At 44.8% G+C, this 24,132-nt stretch overlaps 1 protein-coding gene across 1 annotated transcript in view; it reads right to left on the minus strand.

Moving 5' to 3' along the window:
* The window catches only part of LOC144890806 (disabled homolog 2-interacting protein-like), a gene marked incomplete at its 3' end in the record, with an annotated part of 64,824 nt that overhangs the window by 28,210 nt on the left and 12,482 nt on the right, over positions 1 to 24,132 (minus strand). The window contains exon 2 of the mRNA XM_078772646.1: positions 772 to 824. Coding sequence (XP_078628772.1) covers positions 772 to 824 — 53 coding nt within the window. The remainder of the gene's footprint in view (positions 1 to 771; positions 825 to 24,132) is intronic.

The raw sequence follows: 24,132 nt of genomic DNA on the forward strand, positions 1-24,132 counted from the left end.
GTGGATAAAGGCAGGAATTTGGAATTTGTCCAGAGTGCCAGTGATAGCTCCACTACTCTTGGTGAAGGTCACCATGTGATCTTTAACGCTCACCACCTCATGCCGGCACACGGGATACCCAGTTTAAGCACCATCTCACGTCATCCATCCTCATGACCATGATCTATATGAACCGCATTAACCCTTCCCAACCCAAACCAATCACTTGCTTCCTTTCAGCGTTTCCTCCACCTCAATGATCACGTCGTTTTACATTTTCATTGAAATTGATTTGCACTCTCACCATCATCTGGTACCGTCTACGATTCAGAGGTTGCTTCTTCAGGAACACCATTCAAATGTCTATCCAGCAGCTCGATCTTTAACTTCCTCATCTATTCCATCATCTTGTCTGTCCATTTTAATCCTTGCCTTCCTCCTCTTCCATCAACATTTCCAATCAGTATTGTTTTGTATTGGTTGAGGTGATTCTCAGCGTGGCCAAATATTACACATTGGGTCCCTCTGAACGATAGTTACACCTGTGACGGAGTGAAGCTGCTAAAACACTGCCATGGCATGACTGGAGAATCAAAACAAAAAGTTTGGAGCATTCACGGGAAAGATTGCTGTGATGAGAGGAAGTTGTTTGCGTCACTGTCGTGAGGAACAAGCAGCCACCACCGGCAAATTGGAAAATAAAGAAAACAACAACAAAACATTTTCAGGTCTCTCTTCTTGGACTTGTAAATAAGTGTATATTTTGTGAAAAGATAAATTCTCAAAACTCACCAGGAAGCAGCTCTTCATCAACAGAACCATTCGACACTTTATGCTCCGCATTCCTGCAGAAAACAGATTTTGTAAAGCTGTCGTTAAATAAATGTCACAAATAAGAAACAATAGCAGAATAAAAATGCCGTCAGGCAGGAGAAAATCAGCTGCATCGGTTCTTTGTGTTTTCTACATTCAGACAGAAAACACCACCACTACACTGTGCTACCCTACCAAGTATCTTCATACCTGATATCTCTACTAACCTTCACTCTTTCATTCCTCTTTTCTCTTGCCTCTGGAACAAACTCCCCCACTCCCTTCAATCCCACTCCTCCCTCCAGGTCTTCAAAACAGCTGTTCACCACCATCTCTTATCTTCCCCCATCCAAAACCTTGATCTTTTCTGCCCCCGCTAATTCACCCCAGATCTACTTTTTTTGAAATTCCAACTTCTTTCCTAGAAGTCCTTGCAGTGTCCATATGGTTAATACCTCTCCCACAGCACTCTCCTTCCCACAGATCTCTCAATGTCCCTGCTCTCAAATGTTGTGTTTGTGTCCTTCCCCCTCTCTCCCCATCTTGTCTGCCGCTCCCCTTATTATATGTTTTATGTGTCAGTTTGACTTTTTGTGTGATTGTTAGCTCTTTCACGAGCCTCGATCTTGAATAAAAAATAATAATAAAAAAAGGAATTTAAGACAATATTTATCTGCTGGGTTTAGAGTAAAGAAAGTTAATAGAATTTTAGAATGTAAATAAAGTCATTGTTAAAAGACCTATATTGATGTTAATACAAAAAGGAGAACGGAAGCAAAAACATATTTTGAGAAGGACTTTTACAAATTAATCAATAATGCTGTATTTGGAAAAACTATGGAAAATGTTAGGAATGGACAAAACATAAGACTTGTTACATACCGGAAACAGGCATCTAAATTAATTAATAAACCAAGTTTTCAAAGGTTGGAGGTGTTTTCAGAGAACTTATTGTGCTTTTCATTTGAATAAAGAGAGCATTGAAATGGATAAACCTATTTATATGGGAACATCAATTATTGACTTGTCAAAGTTGTTAATGTATCACTACTTTTACAACAACTTAAAGAGGAGATATGTGGATGATATTAATCTACTTTTATGGATACAGAGTTTTATTTTGAAAATCAATACGGAAGATATTTATGAGGATATGTCTCAGGATGTTGATATTATGATACAAGCAATTATAAATCAGATAACAAACTATTCTCGACAAAGAATAAAAAGGTTATTGGAAAGTTTAAAGATGAATTGGGTGGAAAGATAATGAGTGAATTTGTAGGATTGAGAGCAAAGGCTTATGCTTATAAATATATTGATAATAATATTGACAAGTCAGGAGACGACGATGGTTCACGAGCGAGCGGTATTCAATGACAAAGGACGGACTATAAGCGAAACAGGCCCGGACTGGGGGGGTCGGGGGCCCACGTGGCAGGTGTCGGCCCCTGGATTGCGGTGTACATGCCTATTTACAAAGGGCCGCAATGCGCTGCATGCGCAGGCCTTTAAGAGCCAGCTGTACGTAATTGTGTCGGGTTTTGGCCTGGAAATGTCAAAACGAAGGTTCCTGACCTTGAAATGATAGAATATAATGTATAATCAGTTATGACGTTAGTTAGCTACACAATACCAAAAATTGGGTTCGATTCTGACAACTTTGAAAATTTGACCTTTGTGACCTTCAAAGGTCAAAGGTCGAAGATTCTGAAATTTGTTGGAAAACTTGTATTTCATGATGTATGTGATAATATAAAAACATGTATGACATTTCACCCTATCAGGAAGCGAAGAATGTAATAAAACCATCAAAAATCGACTTTTCTAAATTTTGTGACCTTGTGACCTTGACCTTGGGGCGAAAATGAAAAATCGAGCTCCGTGGGGCTAGACACGTGACATTGGCCTAACCAAATATCGAAACCCCTGTCAGATTCCACCAACTCCCTCGGAGAAGATGTAGCTTGAAATCGGTTACCCCCGAAAAAGACATCTTTTTCGGGCATGGCTCCGCCCACAATGGCGCAATACGCCCACTCTCGGCATGACACAACTAGATCATGATATCGACCTCCCACCCAAATTTCATCAAGATCGGATGATATCATCGGGTAGTTATGCTGCGGACAGACAGACACACAGACACACACCCATGACGAATATAGTGGTCACTCTGTTTGACAACTCGTGAACCAAAAATAGTGATAAAAAGTTAAAGGGGGAAAAGAAAAATGTAATCAAAGAAACAATAAACTTTGAACATTATTACAAATGTTTAACCTTTGAGAAAGAAGAGTACAGAAAAATGAATACAATAAGAAGTTATAAACATCAATTATTTTCAGAGGAGGTAAATAAGAAGGTATTGGGGGCTTTTGATGAGAGGTTTATTTTAGACAATGGAATTGACAGCCTCCCTAATGGTTATAAGTGTTAAGATAAGTATAAGTGTTAAGATAAGTATAAGTGTTGAGATAAACATGAGTTAAGATATTTAAAAGATAAGTATGAGTGTTAAGATATAAATATGAATTAGTTTAAAAAGGAAATGGGGGTGGGGGGGGGGGGTTAACGGGCTCCCCCCACCTTTTGTAGTGGCATACAAATGGTATAACCAGCAATAACCAAACCACAGAATGGAGAAAATCACATCCTTGGTATAAAAATGGAAAACGTACAACTCAGGGGGTTCTCAGACAAGAGCAACAAGAGAGGTTTATCATTTCATCTCTGCCTAACAAAGATACTTAAACCAAGAACCAAGTTCAAACATACTGTCACGTCCGTGGCCAGCCTTGGACCAGAGCAGTCTTGACCTTGGCCTTGGACCAGAGCAGTCTTGACCTTGGCCTTGGACCAGAGCAGTCTTGACCTTGGCCTTGGACCAGAGCAGTCTTGACCTTGGCCTTGGACCAGAGCAGTCTTGACCTTGGCCTTGGACCAGAGCAGTCTTGACCTTGGCCTTGGACCGGACCAGAGCAGTCTTGACCTTGGCCTTGGACCGGACCAAACCAGCCGACCAGTTAACTCCGAGGTGTATTTCGAAACTTGGCGGGATTATCGTTGGCGCGCGCGGGAAACGTTAAAGGCCTAATCTAGTCAGACGGTCTCCACGGGATTTTATTCCTCGACCCACAAAGGAGGAAACGAATACGACACAAAAGTGAAATGCAACAATAATGAATTTATTAAAATAAACAGGAAACGTTTATAAACGTTTTAGCTCTTTCAAGAGCCTCCATATTGTATAAAAATAAAAATAAAAAAAAAGGCAAAATTAATGTTGAGGTTAAAAATAACCTATTATTCCTAATTTGAGATGTCTGCACTATTAAGATACACGAAACAGACAACGGGATGATTGAAGAAAATAAAAATAAAATGCACCCTTCGACGTGGCACTGAGCTCCGGTGTCGACGAGTACTTCGTTGGGATCGGTCGCTGAGACGACCACACGTCAAAACGCCCGAACAATGGCGCTGGTCGATGGCGCAGCGCACCGAGCAGTGCAGCAGGCGGCCAACGTTCCCCCGCTCCATCAACTTGGCAAAGGCTCCACAAAGCCACGAATGCTCTCTTTTTAGCGCACACGAGGAGAGCGACCGTCGACCACAAAGCGAGCATCAGAGAACTATAAACTGCTTCTTCTTCCTCCTCCTCCACGATCCACGACCAACGCGACCGCAGCACCAGTTCGAGAGACAGCGACAGGAACAGGAAGGGACGCATACGCATCCTCCTTTTCCCCTTGCTGACGTCACTCCCTGACCAATCCTGACATCCCATTACATCATCCCATGGCTCCTCAACCAGTCACGAATCTCGGGGCGTGGTTTCTCCGTCTCGAGTCAGAGAGGTGGGTGGAGTCCAGCCATCCTTCGGGAATCGGGAATGTTTGGCTGGGTGGGGTTCCCTTGCCGATCGGAATGTCCGGTATACTGTCGGCTATTATGGTTGTTGTAATGGCGGCCCTTTTTGATGAAATAAAAACGAAGGGAACGACAACGGCACTCAGAAGAGAGCAAACCTCCGCCTGGTTGGCCATATCACTCAATGGTGATGAATCACTTAAACATAATACGAGCCGGATCGGGATCTTCACCAAAATTGAATTGATTCTTCCTGATCGCACACACAACCTGTCCAACAAGTTTCGTCCAAATCCATCCATAACTTTTTGAGATATCCTGCTATATATTCTTTTTGGCCCGATCTCCCAATGCAGTGGTGAAGAATCACTTTAAAAATTCGAGTAGCCGGATCCGAATCCTGATCTTAACCAAAATCTAACATTTCGTCCTTGTCACATACAGTACATTCAGAAAGTATTCAGACCCCTTCACTTTTTTCACATTTTGTTATGTTGCAGCCTTATGCTGAAATCGTTTAAATTCATTTTTTCCCTCATCAATCTGCACTCAATACCCCATAATGACAAAGAGATAACAGGATTTTAGAAAGTTTTGCAAATTTATTAAAAAGAAAAAACTGAAATATCACATTTACATAAGTATTCAGACCCTTTGCTTTGACACTTGAAATTTAGCTCAGGTGCCTCCCATTTCTCTTGATCATCTTTGAGATGTTTCTTCACCTCGATTGGAGTCCACCTGTGGTAAATTTAATTGATTGGACATGATTTGGAAAGGCACACACCTGTCTATATAAGGTCTCACAGCTGACAATGCATGTCAGAGCAAAAACCAAGCCATGAGGTGGAAGGAACTGCCTGCAGAGCTCAGAGACAGGATTGTGTCGAGGCACAGATCTGAGGAAACCTACAAAAAAAAATTCTGCTGCATTGAAGGTTCCCAAGAGCACAGTGGCCTCCACAATTCTTAAATAGAAGAAGTTTGGAACAACCAGGACTCTTTCTAGAGCTGGCCGTCCGGCCAAACTGAGCAATCGGGGGAGAAGGGCCTTGGTAAGGGAGGTGACCAAGAACCCGATGGTCACTCTGGCTGAGCTCCAGAGATCCTGTGTAGAGATGGGAGAAACTTCCAGAAGGACAACCATCACTTCAACACTCCACCGATCTGGGCTTAATGGCAGAGTGGCCAGAGGGAAGCCTCTCCTCAGTGAAAGACACATGAAAGCCCACTTGGAGTTTGCAAAAGAGCACCTAAAGGACTCTCAGACTGCGAGAAACATGATTCTGTGGTCTGATGAAATCAAGATTGAACTGTTTGGCTTCCGCCTAGCCACTCTGCCATAAAGCCCAGATCGGTGGAGTGTTGCAGTGATGGTTGTCCTTCTGGAAGTTTCTCCCATCTCCACACAGGATCTCTGGAGCTCAGCAAGAGTGACCTTCGGGTTCTTGATCACCTCTGTTACCAAGGCCCTTCTCCCCCGACTGCTCAGTTTGGCCGGGCGGCCAGCTCTAGAAAGAGTCCTGGTTGTTCCAAACTTCTTCCAATTAAGAATTATGGAGGCCGCTGTGCTCCTGGGAACGTTCAATGCAGCAGAATTTTTTTTTGTAGGCTTCCGCAGATCTGTGCCTCGACACAATCCTGTCTCTGAGCTCTGCAGGCAGTTACTTCGACCTCATGGCTTGGTTTTTGCTCTGATATGCATTGTCAGCTGTGAGACCTTATATAGACAGGTGTGTGCCTTTCCAAATCATGTCCAATCAATTAAATTTACCACAGGTGGACTCCAATCAAGGTGTAGAAACATCTCAAAGATGATCAAGAGAAATGGGAGGCACCTGAGCTAAATTTCAAGTGTCAGCAAAGGGTATGAATACTTATGTCAATGTGATATTTCAGTTTTTTCTTTTTAATAAATTTGCAAAACTTTATAAAATCCTGTTTTCTATTTGTCATTATGGGGTATCGAGTGTAGATTGATGAGGGTAAAAATGAATTTTAACAATTTCAGCATAAGGCTGCAACATAACAAAATGTGAAAAACGTGAAGGGGTCTGAATACTTTCTGGTTGCACTGTATGCTACATCTCTGCTAAATTTCGTCTGAATCCGTCCACAACTTTTTGAGATATTTTGTTCACAGATAAACGGAAAGACAAACAGACAGGGGTAAAAACATAACCTCCATCCACCTTTGGCAGCGGAGGTAAAAATCGCAGGATGCAATACATACTGGGAATTATTAATGTTGTGCCCTTTCTGACGAACATAAAACACCACCGTCTGTGTGGTGACACGTAAACACTCTTAACCTGAACATTTACCCTGCTTATGTACATTGAAGTTCTGCATCTTCGCGTCACAAGGTCCATGTTAATTAATACATTCCTACCTTTCCGATGAGATTCATCCTTAACCCCACAAACATAACAATACTAATTGTCAATATACTCGATGGTGATGAGTTCAAAAAGAAAATTCAGTTATTCCCTAAAATAGAACAAACAAACATTTGTTGGCTCTCTGTGTGAGTTTAAAGGAAATATGGGGGTCCATTGAGAAGTTAACCTTTGTTGATGGCTTCGATGGGGAAGGGAGAAATAGACAAATTATTTGAGGGATATGGGGTTTTGGCCAAATAGTTTTTCAATTCGAAATTTAGACAGTGTGATACGGGAAAAAATTAAATTTGGGTGTAAGGGGTGAGCGGCAGGGTGGGGAGGGGAAAGGAGAGGGGGCGCTTGTCGTAGGAAAATGTTGGTTTTGAGATAAGCGCCAAAATGGTAAAATGAGTGCAGCGAGTGAGCTATTTTGGTGATTGTCCCAAAACCAACATTTTCCTACTACTCACACCACCTCAACACCCAACACCTTCTCAAAGATAAGTACATGAACTGATTAATTCAATTCATGTGGCGTTAATTGAGAGAAAGCATTATGGGAGAAATGGCTTCCTCAAAGTTCCTTGTATTGGTTGACAGTATTGGTGGTATCTTTCGAATATAATATTGTACAAAGCACTTGGTGCGTCCTTTGTTATGGTTCAAATATTTGCAAACGAAGATTAATATTTTGATACATCTAGTTTAAGTGGTATTCAGTGTGTCACGTGTATCAATAAAAAGCTGAATGCCTCAACTCTGTGTTTACCTCAAAATATTGTCCCAAACCCATCTCTCTCTGTACCCACCTTACCCAGTCGTTCTCTCCTGACAAGGTGGAAAAGTTTCTGTCAAACCGAGACTCTGATTCTGCAACTGGACGAGACGGCATCAGCCTGCGGGACTTAAAATCCTGATCTGCCACTCTTTCACACCCTCTCTCTGTTCTCTTCACCCTCTCTTTTGCTCAAGGTCATTTGCCAGCATCAGCTTGGAAATCAGCCAACATCACCGCTTCACTTTTTTTTTTTTTTTGTATACAAGATCGAGGCTCGTGAAAGAGCTAACATTAATCACACAAAGAGTCAAACCGACACACAAAACACAAAAAACAAGGGGAGCGGCAGACAAGGTGAGGAGAGAGGGGGAAGGACACATACAAAACATTTGAGAGCAGGGACATCGGGAGGACTTGGGGGGAGGTGGGAGAGGTATAAAACATATGAACACTGCAAGGAATCTGGGGCGAATTAGCGGGAGTAGAAAAGATCAAGGTTTTGGATGGGGGAAGATAAGAGATGGTGGTGAACAGCTGTTTTAAAGACCTGGAGGGAGGAGTGGGATTGAAGGGAGTGGGGGAGTTTGTTCCAGAGGCGGGAGGAAAGGGGAATGAAAGAGTGAAGGTGAGCAGAGAGCCTCTATTTTGGCAGTTTAACCATAAGAGTGTTGCAGGCAGATCTTGTGCGACCTGAAGGAATATTGGGGGGACAGAGCACAGAGAGAGCTGGGGGAGCAAGGCCGGAGAGGAGTCGGTAGAAGACAGAAAGACCACCAACCTGCCTGCGGTGAGTGAGCGAAAGGCCCTCGGAGTTAACTTCATCGCAGGAGATTCCAATGATTCTGAAAGCTTTGGCCTCAACAGCATGAAGCCGAGCTAGGTGTGAGACAGGAGCACCAGCCCAGAGGGAAGAACAGTATTCCATTGAGCTGCGGATGAAAGCCTTGTATGTGGCGAGGAGCTCAGGTGTGCCAAGGAAGGACTTCGCACGACGGAGGATGCCCAGTCGGCGAATGGCTTTGGAGGCCAGCTTGGAAATGTGGTTTTCCCAAGAAAGATCATGGCAGATAGTGAGACCCAAAAGCTTGAGCGACAGAACTTCTTGGACAGGATTGTTGAGAAAGTAGATGGGAGGGTTTTCCAGTCGGTCCTTTCGGAGAGACATTGTAAGAGTGTGAGATTTGTCAGGATTGAAAGACATGTTCCACTTTTTGACCAGTCTGTGATTTTGTCCAGGTCTGCAGACAGTGAGGAGGCTGCAGACTGCCGATCTGAGGGATGAGGAATGAGCGGCAGATAGTGGAGTCATCAGCAGAGAGATAGAGAGGATTTTCCAGAGAGTCGGAGAGATCATTGATGAAGACCAGAAATAGCACAGGGGCCAAAACACTACCTTGGGGAACTCCAGCCAGAACAGGAAGGGGAGATGAGAGAAATCCATTCAGGGCCACACGTTGCCTACGACCAGAGAGGAAGTCAGCAAGCCATGAGTGGAGACTTCCATGGATACCATAGGAGGAGAGTTTGGTGAGCAGAGCTGGGCGCCAGACCGTATCGAAGGCACATGATATGTCAAGTGAGACAGCTCTGATTTCCTGTTTGGCATTGAGGACCTCCATCCATTGTTGAGACAGCAGAAGCAACATGTCCAGAGTAGAATGACCTGGTCTGAATCCAAATTGATGATCGGAGATCAAGCCATTGCAGAAGAGGAAGGATTTGATATCCGAAGTAATGATGGATTCCATGACTTTGCTGATAATTGGAAGCAGGCTGATCGGTCTGTAGTTGCAAGGATCTGTTTTTGCACCTTTTTGTGGAAAGCGGTAATGTTTGCTGATTTCCAAGATGCTGGCAGATGACCTTGAGCAAAAGAGAGGGTGAAAAGAACAGAGAGAGAGGGTGAGATAGAGTGGCAGAGCAGGATTTTAGGACCCGTGGGCTGATGCCGTCTGGTCCAGTTGCAGAATCAGAGTCGAGGTTTGATAAAAACTTCTCCACATTGTCAGGAGAGAAGGACACAGAGTCCAGGAGCATTTGGGTTCGACTGGGAAAGGTGGGAACGGAGAGAGGCATTCGGCTTTGTCACGTGCGGAGTCAACTGTGTAGCCATTTGAGGTCTGGGAACAAACACCAGAAACGGATTTGACCAGACGCCACCAGGATTTGGAGGAAGGAGACAGGTTTGAGAGTTCAATCTTGAGAGTGGAGAGATAGTGCTTCCTGGCACTCCTGAGGTTAGACACACACTTGTTTCGAGCTTCGTGGAAGGAACTGACATTGCCTTCAGTTGGATTTGCCTTCCAAGAGGCAAAGGCAAGTTGTTTCAGGGCAACTGCCTCACCACAACTTCCAGTGTACCATGGACGGGAGGAAGGGTAAGACAACTGAAGACGAGATGTGATAAATCTGTGCATGAGAGAGAGCAGTTTGCTTTGGAAGAATTCCCAGGAAGAATTGATGTCAGAGGCAGTAGAGATGGGAGACCAGTCCAGATGATTGATGGCTGCTTGCAGACCGTGCCAGTCGGCCTGAGTGAAATGCCAGACTCATCGGTGCTGAGGGGGCTCTCTGAGAATGGCCAGAGAGATGTCCACTTTAACAAGCACATAATCAGAAGAACCGATTGGAGCAGAAGAAGAGCAGCAGACATTTGCAGGGAAGTTAGTCATAACCAAGTCCAGAAGAGAAGATACTCCATTGACTGAGATCCGGGTCGGGAAATTGACAGATTGTGTCAGTCCAAATGAGTCGCAGAAGTCCTTTGCTGAGGTGCCATGGCTGGTGAGAGATGAACCCACACCCAGCCAGCTGGCATGATGACAGTTTACGTCGCCACATATGAGAAAGAGAGAGTTTGGATGAGTTGATAGAAGTTGGTCCATGTTGTCCGACAGCGAAATGTAAATGGAGTCATCACTGTTTGGAGGACGGTACAGAACACATATGAACAAAAGGTGGGAGCAGAGAGGAAGCCATAGCCACAGGTACTCCTGGGGGTGGGGTCGAAAGAGGGCAGTGCAGGGAGAGTGAGGAAGATAATTTTTGATAAAGATAGCCACCCCACCACCAGGTCAAGGTAAGGCAGACATAAGAAAGGTGCGAAAACAGATCCTTGCAACTACAGACCAATCAGCCTGCACTCAATTATCAGCATAGTCATGGAATCCATCATTGCTTCGGATATCAAATCCTTCCTCTTCTCCAATGGCTTGATCTCTGATCATCAATTTGGATTCAGACCAGGTCACTCTACTCTAGACGTGCTGCTTCTGCTGTCTCAACAATGGATGGAGGTCCTCAATGCCAAACAGGAAATTAGAGCTGTCTCCCTTGACATATCACGTGCCTTCGATACGGTCTGGCACCCCGCTCTGCTTACCAAACTCTCCTCCTATGGTATCCATTGAAACCTCCACGCATGGCTTGCAAACTTCCTTTCTGGTCGCAGTCAACGTGTGGCCCTGAATGGAATTCTCTCATCTCCTCTTCCTGTTCAGGCTGGAGTTCCCAAAGGCAGTGTTCTGGTCCCTGTGCTGTTTTCTGGTCTTCATCAATGACCTCTCCGACTCTCTGGGAAATTATCTCTTTCTATTTGCTGATGACTCCACTCTCTGCCGCTCCATACCTCATCCCTCAGATCGGAAGTCTGCAGCCTCGTCAATCTCTGCAGACCTGGACAAAATCACAGACTGGTCAAACAAGTGGAACACGTCTTTCAATCCTGACAAATCTCACACTCTCACTATGTCTCTCCAAAAAGACCATCAGGACAACCCTCCCATCTACTTTCTGAACAATCCTCTCAAAGAAGTTCTGTCACTCAAGCTTTTGGGTCTCACTATCTGCCATGATCTTTCCTGGGAAAACCACATTTCCAAGCTGGCCTCCAAAGCCAGTTGCCAACAGGGAATCCTCCGTCGTGCAAAGTCCTTCCTTGGCACACCTGAGCTCCTCCCCACATAAAAGGCTTTCATCCGTAGATCAATGGAACACTGCTCTCCCCTCTGGGCTGGTGTTCCTGCCTCACACCTGGCTCGGCTTCACACTGTTGAAACCAAAGCTTTCAGAATCATTAGAATCTCCCACGATGAAGCCAACTCCGAGGGCCTTTCACTCGCTCACGACAGGCAAGTAGGTGGTCTTTCTGTCTTCTTCAGACTCCTCTCCGGCCTTGCTCCCCCAGATGTCTGTGCTCTGTCCCCACAAATATTCCTTCAGGTCGCACAAGATCTGTTAGCATCCCTCTCTGGTGAAACTGCCATAAATAAAGACTCTCTGCTCACCTTCACTCTTTCATTCCTCTTTTCTCCCACCTCTGCAACAAACTCCCTCACTCTCTTCAGTCCCATTCCTCCCTCCAGGTCTTTAAAACAGCTGTTCACCACCAGTGTACATTTGTTTCATACCTCTCCCACCCCCTCCCCTTCCCCTGCCCCCCCCTCCCACAGATCTCCCGATGTCCCTGTTCTCTACTGTTGTACTTGTGTGCTTCCCTCTCTCTCCCCATCTTGTCTCCCACTCCTTTTATTTTATGTTTTATGTGTCCATTTATGTTTCTTTGTGATTAATGTTGGCTCTTACACGAGCCTCGATCTTGTATACAAAATGATAATAATAATAATAATAATAATAATAATAATAATAATAATAATAATTCACATCCCTCTCTTCAGATCAAGTATCTCCTGATGCTTCTCATTTGCACTTCTCGATAGACATTCATGTCACTTTTAACTTTCTCTTCTTCGTCAGATACCTCTCCCTTATTTTGGAGTCTTGCTGTGGGAACAGTTGTAGCAGTGGGAACAGGTGTAGGTCAAGATTTTCACGAATCGCTTGACCAATCAACCTCGACTTGGACAAAATCACAGACTGGGCAAACAAGTGGAACATGTCCTTCAATCCTGACAAATCTCACACTCTTACGATGTCTCTCCGAAAAGACCGACTGGACAACCCTCCCATCCACTTTCTGAATAATCCTCTCCAAGAAGTTCCGTCACTCAAGCTTTTGGGGCTCACTATCTGCCATGATCTTTCCTGGGAAAACCACATTTCAAATCTGGCCTCCAAAGCCAGTCGCCGACTGGGCATCCTCAGTCGTGCGAAGTCCTTCCTTCGCACACCTGAGCTCCTCACCACATACAAGGCTTTCATCCGCAGCTCAATGGAATACTGCTCTCCCCTCTGGGCTGGTGCTCCTGCCTCACACCTAACTCGTCTTCACGCTGTTGAAACCAAAGCGTTCAGAATCATTGGAATCTCCCGCGATGAAGCTAACTCCAAGGGCCTTTCACTCACTCACCGCAGGCAGGTTGGTGGTCTTTCCGTCTTCTACCGACTCCTCTCTGGCCTTGCCCCCCCCCCCCAGCTCTCTCTGGGCTCTGTCCCCCAAATATTCCTGCAGGTCGCACAAGATCTGCCTGCAACCCTCTTATGGTTAAACTGCCAAAATCAAGACACTCTGCTCACCTTCACTCCTTCTTTCCTCTTTTCTCCCGCCTCTGGAACAAACTCCCTCACTCTCTTCAATCCCACTCCACCCTCCAGGTCTTTAAAACAGCTGTTCACCACCATCTCTTATCTTCCCCCATCCAAAACCTTGATCTTTTCTACCCCTGCTAATTTCACCCCAAATCCACTTTTTTGAAATACCAACTTCTGTCCTGGAAGTCCTTGGTGTCCTTGTGTTTTATGCTTCTCCCACCCCCCGCACCCCCCTTCCCACGCCTCCTCCCCCCAAGCCCTTCCCTCCCACACATCTCCCTGCTCTCAAATGTAATGTTTGTGTGCTTCCCCTTCTCTCCCCATCTTGTCTTCCGCTCCCTCTTTTTATATATCTTGTTTGTCTGGTTGATTTGTTTGTGAAATAAATGTTAGCTCTTTCACGAGCTTCGATTCAGTATACAAAAAAAAAAAAAAAAAAAAAATATCGTTTTGTTGACTGGCAGGAATTTATCATTTGTTCAGGGTACTGGCAATAATTTGTCAACTCTTTACAAGAGACATGCCAGCTCAGTTTAAACAACTCAGTGGAATCCTTCAGCCCTGAAACTTCCAAACAATGGTACAGAAAATATTTCAAGAGCAAAATGTGATGGAGATACGACAGGGAGAGCTTGAATTTCCTGAAAGGAATACCATTTCCATTGCGCGCAAGTTTCATGTCGGGACATTCCAAAGGGATATTTTCTCATACTTACACGTCATGTGCAATGTCACCACCGCACTTGTTCTTTTTATGTGTTGTAAACTTTTGCCTAGGTTGAAAAAGATTGAAATGTTAGCTTCTTGTACATTTGTTGTGGTGGATATAGTCAAAAAGAAGTTTAAAAAGTCAAGAGGAGGAAAACAAAATTATTTACTTCAGACGCTTCCAACAGCTCATTTTCTTCGTCTTCGATGACGAAGACGTGTTAATCTTTGGTTCCCTGCAAAAGAACAGATCTCTTCATCCAAAACCGAGTTCAAATGTGCTAAACCGGTGAATAATCAATAAATGAATGAATTCAAATAAATAAATATGTAATAATGGTAATAAATAATAATAAATGTTAATAATGCTCCTAATCTATATACAGACTTGGCATTTAATATGGAATATATATATATTTTTTCTTAACTTGAGTTTACTTTCTGAACTCAGTATATCAATCTGGTGAGTTTATTTTACCCTTCGGTGATGTCTTTGCTGAAAGAACCATGTCACCGATTGTCTTTCGCAGCAAGAAGTCAATAACAAGATTATATCACAGGTGGCGTGACAAAATGTAAGGACAGGTACATTTGACGATTGGCTTCACAATCGGGTATATATGGGTTATTGCGTTCTGTATTAGTGGAAAACAACTACTGCACGTCTACAAAAGTTATTGCCGCTTCCTCTGGAGATGGTCCGTCAACTTGACAATGCTGTTTGTCATGGAGTGGTGGCTTTACGAAATTCTGGCATGAAACAGCGTGCTATTGCTCGGCAGTATGGCATCACTCAAGGTCAGGTGTCAAAGATCCTGAAACGAAATGCTCAGAGGGATGTCCCTACTCCAATACCGAGGCCAGGACGTCCACGCAGAACCACAAAGAGATGATCGCCAGCTGCACCGGTTAGTCTGCAATGGCCGTGGCCAAGTCAGCTAATCGGCTTCGGGCTGAGTGGCAGCAACTGACAAATGTGCCTGTATCCAGAAGGCTAGTCAACCAACGACTGGTTCAAGCAGGCTATCGTGCCAGGCGTCCCCTGAGAAAGCCACACCTGACCAGACAACACAGCCAGCACCGATTGCAGTGGGCCAGAGAGCACCGTCAATGGCAGCCAGGAAACTGGAATTCACGTGACCTTCAGTGACGAGTCTAGATTTCTGGTCTTTCGTCAAGATGGCCGTGTCCGAGTGCGGAGACAAGTGCATGAAGCCCACAACGAAGATTGTATAGTGCCAAGAGTCCAAGCTGGAGGTGGTGGGGTGACCATTTGGGCTGCTTTTCATGCAGGGGGCAAAACTGACCTGGTTGTTCTGAATGGAAACCTGAACCAGTTCAAGTACAGGGTCATTCTGGAAGAAACATTGCTTCCATTTGCTCGTGCAGCCTTTCGAGGAGACTTTGTCTTCCAAGATGACAATGCACGGCCTCATCGTGCTCGCATGATCCAACACTTTCTTGCTGACCGTGGTGTAGAGCATATGGAGTGGCCTGCCATGTCCCCAGATATGAATCCGATAGAGAACTTGTGGGCAGAATTAACGCGTCAAATCGACAACTTGGACCAGCAGCCTACCTCTGTGCGTGAATTGCAGCAGACTATTGTCACTGCATGGCAAGCGATTCCTGTCCAAACCTTGGCAAATCTCGTGAACAGCATGCCTCGACGTGTACGTGCTCTCCTGAATGCTCGTGGGGGTTACACGAAGTACTGAACTGTAATTTTACTGTCCGTAATCCCAGTCATAATTTCGCTTTTGTTTTTGTTGAAATTTTTTTTGGCTAATGTGCAAAATAAAGAGATACTTCTGGAAAACGTACAGAAGTTTAACACAGTACAGTACTGTCCGTGAATTGAGTTCGATATCAGTTTACATCACTTTCAAGGATCAATTTATTTGTTTCGAAATGTCAAATGTGGTTTTTGTTTCTTTTAAAGGTCACATTAACAAAATCTAGAATAATTTCAACATAATTCCAATGAACTTTTGGTTCTAAGTCATCTTGAAAAGTATGTTCACCCCCACAAAAAAAATATTCCATATTAAATGCCAAGTCTGTATATAAACGTGAGTTGTCTGTGTGTGTGTGTGTGTGTCCGCGTATTATTCAGAGATGGCTGAACGCATTTTCATCAAACTTTCATCAGTGAGTGCCTGGGAGTGTTTTAGGCAAAAAAAAAAATTGAAAAAATAAAGTTCGTTTTTTTGGAGTTAACAAAAATAAAATAATTTTTTTTTAAAAACATCGCTCGATAGTGCTGAAGCCTTTTAAAATGAATGAGAGTTATATACAAGTACACATTCGCATCAACAAATACAAAACAATTACCAGACATTTGAATACAAATAAATCAAACAATTCCGGAAGTGTACGAATGAGTATTAGTACGTAATTAGTATTAGTAATTCATTAGTACGGCTTCTTCTTCTTCCTGATCGGCATCACACTCAACTAAGAAACGTGAGCCACTCCCCTTCCCCCCTCCTTCCCCCCCTCCCCTTCCCCCAATCCTCTTCCTCCACCCCTTCCCTTCCTCTCCTCCCCTCCCCTTTAAGATATAAATACTCTGTAAAAGAGCTTCCAATTCTGACTGCTCCCCTTCCTTCCCCCCTCCTTCCCCTTCCCCTCCCCCACTCCTCCCCCGCCCAGCAACGCCGGGTACTTCTGCTGGTATGTAATAATGGTGAATAATGGTAATAAATGTGTGAATCTGTATCACATACATTCTTCATTTCAACAACTGACATAATAATGTCCCCTCCAGAAACATCATGTAAAATAAAACAATTTGGGCAACGGTGTATAAAAGAGAACAAAAAAACCCCACAATTTTGGCAAGATGGGCGGACAGACGAGAGAATGTGCAATCAATGCGTTTCAGATTTGGAAAAGACCTCGCAGAGTAACATCCAACACATAAGATGAGCCTGGAGTTCAGATATTTCCAAAGTGATTGCTTCTTCAGGTTACCGTCCTCGTACCAGGGGAAAGGGAGATGCGTTGTGATTGTGGTTTGAGCCTTTCCCATTGTTCTCTTCCTCATGCCCAAACCTTCATTTTCCTTAAATCCTCTTTCCCAAACCTTCATTTTCCTTCAGTATTTTTCCCAAACCTTCATTTTTCCTCTTTTTATTCGAACCTCATTTCCAAACTCGTATTTACCGACACCTGTACTTGAACTGACCGCCATTTTCAAGCACCCATTCTCAAACCGTTATTTCCCGACACCCGGATTTGAAACCCCCTTCTCAAACACACCTTCTCAAATCACATCACCTCACCATTCTTTCCACCTCCTCACGTCTGGGTAACGCAAAAGCTCCTCACATTCTGGTAACTGTTTTTCGCTCCTCATTTCCTGGTAACGCAAAAGGCGCCACACACGGTGCTTCCCAAACTGCCGAGCAGAACAGGCAATGACCTCATCCCGGTAAGACTGACATCTTGCATGGCTTTCGCACACGCACCACACAACCTTACATTTTTCAGCGCATACACCTCAGGGCTCACCTGTTGTGGAGCAACATTGAACGACACAAGACCTCCAATAATTGTCAGCGCTAAACACCCACGATACACTCCACGACAGCACACCTCTCGCTTGCACCACTCGTCTTCCTGCATTGACACCTCGTTGAGCCCGACGGCGCCAAGCCTATTTACATGAGGGTGAGGAATGGGTCGCCAACACGCCCCCGACCTCTTACTTTATGTCCCCTTTTCTGTCTAATTTCCCAGGATGAACGTGGAACCTATCTGTATTTTGTTTAAAGCCAGTTGTACAAGGGGTTTCGTTGAATGCTCGGGATAGGACTGTTTGTCATGTGACACTGCATTCTCTTGTAAATACGTGCCTGTTTCATGCGAGATTTGTTGTTTTCAAACCTGCTTGATTGTCTCTTTCCTTCATTGGTTAGACGTAGCAAACAATAAATAGAAGGGAGGTTGTACCCCACTGATTCACCACGCAAGTCTAGCCGGAATCCCGCCTACGGTTTTGCTCGGCCTTATGTAATAAAAAGATAAAGGTGGGAGCCGAGAGCATAGTCCGATCTGATGTAACTAGTTCGTCACCGGGAAAGTAAAGTGAAAGTTGGCCGCAGGGACTCTGCCAGATTTTAATCACCTTAGACGGCGTCCGTGGTTGTTTCGCAACCCGTCGGGTCGCGGATTTATCCACGACTCATTGGCTTCAGGATCCAACGTCAGGAAGCAGGTCCGAGAGAGGCCACTAGTTACCAGGTGATGTACCCATAACATATGCTTGTTCATCGCCAGGTGATATTTCTGCAGCTCCTCCACCACCTTCTCATATCCATAAACTCCAACACCACCTCAACACCATCTCAGTGATAAGTACATGAACTGATCAATTTAATTAATACGGTGTTCATCGAGAGCAGGCATTACGGGAGAAATGGCCTCCTCAAAGTCCCTTGTATTGGTTGACAGTATTGCTGGTATTATTCTGATATAATATTGCGCAAAGCAGTTGTTGCGTTCTTCGTTGTTAATGAAATATTTGCAATCGAATATTAATATTTTGATACGTCTGGTTTAAGTGGTATTCCGTGTGTCACATCCGTCTCCTCAGATCAGGTACCTCATGACGCTTCTCATTTGCACTTCTCGATAGACATTCGTATCCCCACCTTACACTTTCTCTTCTTCATCAGATACCTCTCCCTTATTTTGGAGTCTGGCTGTGGGAACAGTTGTGGCAGTGGGAACAGGTGTAGCACAAGGTTTTCACGAATCGGTTGACCAATCGTTTTGTTGACTGGCAGGAATTCATCATTTGTTCAGGGTACCGGCAATAATTTGTGAACTCTTTACAAGAGACATGCCAACCCGGTTAAACTACAACTGCACTCAGTAGAGAGCATCCCTCCGCCAGTTACGTTTTGTATCCCACCGATGGGCCGGATCTGGATTCGGACCTGAACCAAAATCTAATCGCCTTTTTTGTCACCCAACGAACTCATCCCCCATGTTTCGTCATCACTCGTCTATAACTTTTTTTAAACATCATGTTTTATATCGCTTTTCACCCGATCTCTCAATGGTGAAGAATCACTTGATAATCAAATAATTGTCAAATCCAAATCCACATTCAGATCTTCACCAAAATCAAATCGATTCGTCCTCGTCACACACACAACCGGTCCATCAGGTTTCGTCCAAATCCGTCCATAACGTTTTGAGATATCGTGCGATGTATCGGTTTTCGCTCCATCACTCAATGGTGAAGAATCACATCAAAAATTATACGATCTGGATTCGAATCTTCACCCAAATTGAATCGATTCTTCCTCGTCACAAACACAAACTGTCCACAAAGTTTATTCCAAATCCGTCCATAACTTAACATAACAAAAAAATTCTAGTAGCCGGATCCGAATCCGGATCTTCAGCAAAATCTCATCATTTTGTCCTTGTCACATACGCTACATCTCTGCCAAATTTCGTCCGAATCTGTCCACAACCTTTTGAGATATCTTGTTCACAAACAAACGGACAGACAGACAGGGGTGAAAACATAACCTCCATCCACCTTTGGTGGTGGAGGTAAGAACTCAGTGGAATCCCTCAGCCCTGAAACTTCCAAACAATGGCACAGAAAATATTTCAAGAGCAAAATGTGATGGAGATACGACAGGGAGAGCTTGAATTTCCTTAAAGGAATACCATTTCCATTGCGAGCATGGGTCATGTCAGGGCATTCCAAAGGGATATTTTCTCATACTTACACGTCATGTGCAATGTCACCAACACACCTGGTCTTCTTTTGTGTGGTAAACTTTTGCCTAGGTTGAAAAACATTCAAATGTTAGCTTCTTCGACATTTCTTGTGGTAGATGAAGTCAAAAACAAGTTTAAAAAAGTCGAGAGGAGGAAAACAAAATTATTTACTTCAGACGTTTCCATAAATTGGTGTTCTTCGGGGAACTTGACGGCGAAGGATGGTTCATGCCGTCATCGTCCGAACAAGTCGACTTGTTCATATTTAGTTCCCTGAAAAACAACAGAACCCTTGAATCGACAAATGAGTGCAAATGTGCTGAACCGGATATATATACATATACATATACATATACATATACACATTCTCCATTTAAACAACTGACACGACAATGCCCCTGCTGCAACTCGATATGAAAAGATAAAATTCACTTAATGCTGTGAAACCCGTGTGCGATACCTTCGTTGCGATCTCTTGTTGAAAAGAGGCATCGTGGGAAATAAAAAAACGTATGGGGGAGGGGGGGCAGAGAGAATATCTATGAAACAATTCGCAAGATGCCGAACACACGTCCCACACCACGAGATATCTGCATCAAGATGATTTTAATGTTGTTGTTCCATGGTTACCACGTGATACATTTGTGACGTCAGCCTTCCTAGCCGTTAAATATTGAGGCGCTTAAACACGATCCGATTGGTAGATTTTAAATCTTCATCATCGTTATTTATTACGTTTTTAAAATAAATCAATCGTTATATATTTATTTTGGGGAAGTTGCGTTCAGGGTCGCTTGGGGCACTTGAAGGGTGTTGAGACTATTTCGATGTTAAACTTGATCATCAGGATGATGATCGTAATGTCGATTTTAAAATCCTTTCTTGAATTAATACATGATAATTCCTTTAATAGAAGGTGTTATTTCCATTTAACCTCATCAAGTTCAACCTTCCCGTCCGAACACCCCTCCCCCGACTATTCTTGCGATCCGCCATGTTGGATCCATCTTACCAGCGACATCGTGAGGATAATTGATTACCAGGGACAGCAAACTAAACGAAACCACGTGGATTGTATCATCGTTTCTACTTTTGTTGAAACTAGCAGGGACCCGAAGAACAGGGTTCCACAGAAAACCCTCCCTTTGTTTGGGCAGTGTATAGGCAACAAAGTGCTGTCTCGCATGCTCCCAGAAGTTTATGTTTACTGCCAACAATTCAGTGTCAATTTTCGTCATCCGCACACTTATTGCCAAAAATAATGTTATGAAATTGTTTCATGTTCCCAGAGATCAGACGTTGAAAGGAAAATAAATGATAAATTGCAAAATGAAAGTGTCAATGATGGTGAAAGAAAGCCCCAATCAGGAAAGTCGAACGTCCCTCAGTGGAGAGCATACCTCAGCCAGATGAACAGTTTAGGTTTTATATCCCAGAGTAGACCAGAAAATCACAAAACAGAATCACATTTAATCAAAATCATCCGTCCACAACTTTTTGTGATATCCTGCTATTTATCGTTTTTGGCCCTGTCACACAATGGTGAAGAATCACTATTAAAATTGTAGTAGCCGGATCCGGATCTTCACCAAAATAGAATCGATTCATCCTCATCACAGACACAACCTGTCCAATAAGTTTCGTCCAAATCCATCCATATTTTTATTGTGATATCTTGCGATGTATCGTTTGGGCCCGATCTCCCAATGGTGAAGAATCATCTAAAAACATTCTACTAGCCGGATCCGGATCCGGATCTTCACCAAAATCGAATCATTTCGTCCTTGTCACTTACGCTGCATCTCTACCAAATTTCGGCCGAATCACAACTTTTTGAGATATTTTGTTCACAAACTGTCAGACAAACAGACAAACAGACAGGGGAGAAGACAAAACCTCCATCCATCCACCTTTGGTGGCGGGAGGTAACAAACGTGTTGTTCAATATATCTCACTAAAACTAACGTTGCTAATTAACGTAGTCGGCGAATCGTCAGGATAATTGAAATGCGAGGAGGGTGTGGGATCGTGCGAGGAGGGTGTGGGATCGTGCGAGGAGGGTGTGGGATCATGCGAGGAGGGTGTGGGATCGTGCGAGGAGGGTGTGGGATCGTGCGAGGAGGGTGTGGGAATGTGCGAGAGGGGTTGTGGGATCGTGCGAGGGGAGGTGTGGGAATGTGCGACGGGGGGTGTGGGAATGTGCGAGGAGGGTGTGGGATCGTGCGAGGGGGGTGTGGGATCGTGCGAAGAGGAGGAGGGGAATGGAAATGTGCAAGGAGGTGTGGGATCGTGCGAGGGGGAGGCGGTGGGAATGTGCGAGAGGAGGCGTGGGGTCATGCGAGGACGGAGGAGGGGGTGTGAATGTGCGAGAGGGGTGTGGGATCGTGCGAGTGGAGGGATTGAAATGTGCGAGAGGATGTGTGGGATCGTGTGAGGAGAGGTGTGGAAATGTGCGAGAGGATGTGTGGGATCGTGCGAGGAAGGGGGGAGGGGAATGGAAATGTGCGAGATGGGGTGTGGGATCATGCGAGGGGGGGGGGGGATGAGAGGGGAATGGAATTGTGCGAGAGGTGGTGTGGGATCGTGCGAAGGGAAGGAGGTGCAAATGTGCGAGAGAAGGTGTGGGATCGTGCGAGGAGGAGGGATGGAAATGTGCGAGAGGGGATTGTGGGATCGTGCGAGGGGGGAGGGGAATGGAGATGTGCAAGAGGATGAGGATGTGCGAGGGGGAGGGATGGAAATGTGCGAGAGGGGGTGTGGGATCGTGCGAGGAGGAGGGATGGAAATGTGCGAGAGGGGGTGTGGGATCGTGAATATTTGCAGCTTCATACATGACATCCTCCCCTTTAAGTCCAAAATTACCAAGAGCAATACGTGCTAGATTTCAAGAATTGACATTTCAAAAGCAACATTTCCAAAACATGTGAAAATATGTGTGCAAACGATTATGAGAATCATGAAAATACGTGAAAATAGAACATGTGTCACCGTGAAAATAGAACATGTGTCACCGTGAAAATAGAACATGTGTCACCGTGAAAATAGAACATGTGTCAACGTGAAAATAGAACGTGTGTCATGGTGAAAATAGAACATGTGTCACTATGAAAATAGAACGTGTGTCAATGTGAAAATAGAACATGTGTCATCGTGAAAATAGAACATGTGTCACCATGAAAATAGAACATGTGTCACCGTGAAAATAGAACATGTGTCAACGTGAAAATAGAACGTGTGTCACCGTGAAAATAGAACATGTGTCACCGTGAAAAAAAACATCTTCAAAGATTCAACCGGTCGGGTGCTTTTCTCTCACGCATTGAGCGTCGCGGTGTAGCAGTGGATACAGAGTCCGAGGTGATTCCTTTGGGTCGCGGTGTACCAGTGGATACAGAGTCCGAGGTGATCCCTTTGGGTGGCGGTATACCAGTGGATACAGAATCCGAGGTGATTCCTTTGGGTGGCGGTGTACCAGTGGATACAGAGTCCGAGGTGATCCCTTTGGGTGGCGGTGTACCAGTGGATACAGAGTCCGAGGTGATCCCTTTGGGTGGCGGTGTACCAGTGGATACAGAGTCCGAGGTGATTCCTTTGGGTCGCGGTGTACCAGTGGATACAGAGTCCGAGGTGATCCCTTTGGGTCGCGGTGTACCAGTGGATACAGAGTCCGAGGTGATCCCTTTGGGTGGCGGTGTACCAGTGGATACAGAGTCCGAGGTGATCCCTTTGGGTCGCGGTGTACCAGTGGATACAGAGTCCGAGGTGATCCCTTTTGGTCGCGGTGTACCAGTGGATACAGAGTCCGAGGTGATCCCTTTGGGTCGCGGTATACCAGTGGATACAGAGTCCGAGGTGATTCCTTTGGTCTCCACGAAGGGTATAGCGTTCGCAGAGGTTTTCGGGGCATCCGAGCCGGCTGGAGCGGCCACGACGATCTCCGGCAGTGGTGGGTCGAACTGTTGTCCTGACTGTGATGATGCTGCAGGCTCTATCGACTCACAGTGATGGTAGGTTATGTGGTCCTGATGTCGACGAATTTCGCGGCCGTCCTGCAGGCGAATCACACAGGACAGTGGACCTGGCTTCTCGATGATGTCCCCCGGTAGCCACGTTGCACCTGCACCAAAATTTCGGGCAAACACTGGATCTACGATGTTGATACATCGACTGTTGGACGTCTTATCGTGCACCAACTTTTGATTAAGCTGGCTCTGATAAACATTTGATGATATGTCTGGTTTGAGATTGTCAAGTGTCGATCTCAAGTGTCATTTCATCAATAACTCAGACGGAGCTGCACTGGTTGTCGATTGTGGCGTGATGCGGTATTTGAACAGGAGCCGAGAAAGCTTTCTTTCCAGG

This window comes from Myxine glutinosa, chromosome 2 (assembly GCF_964187855.1).
Source record: "Myxine glutinosa chromosome 2, kmMyxGlut1.1, whole genome shotgun sequence".
NCBI lineage: Eukaryota > Metazoa > Chordata > Myxini > Myxiniformes > Myxinidae > Myxine > Myxine glutinosa.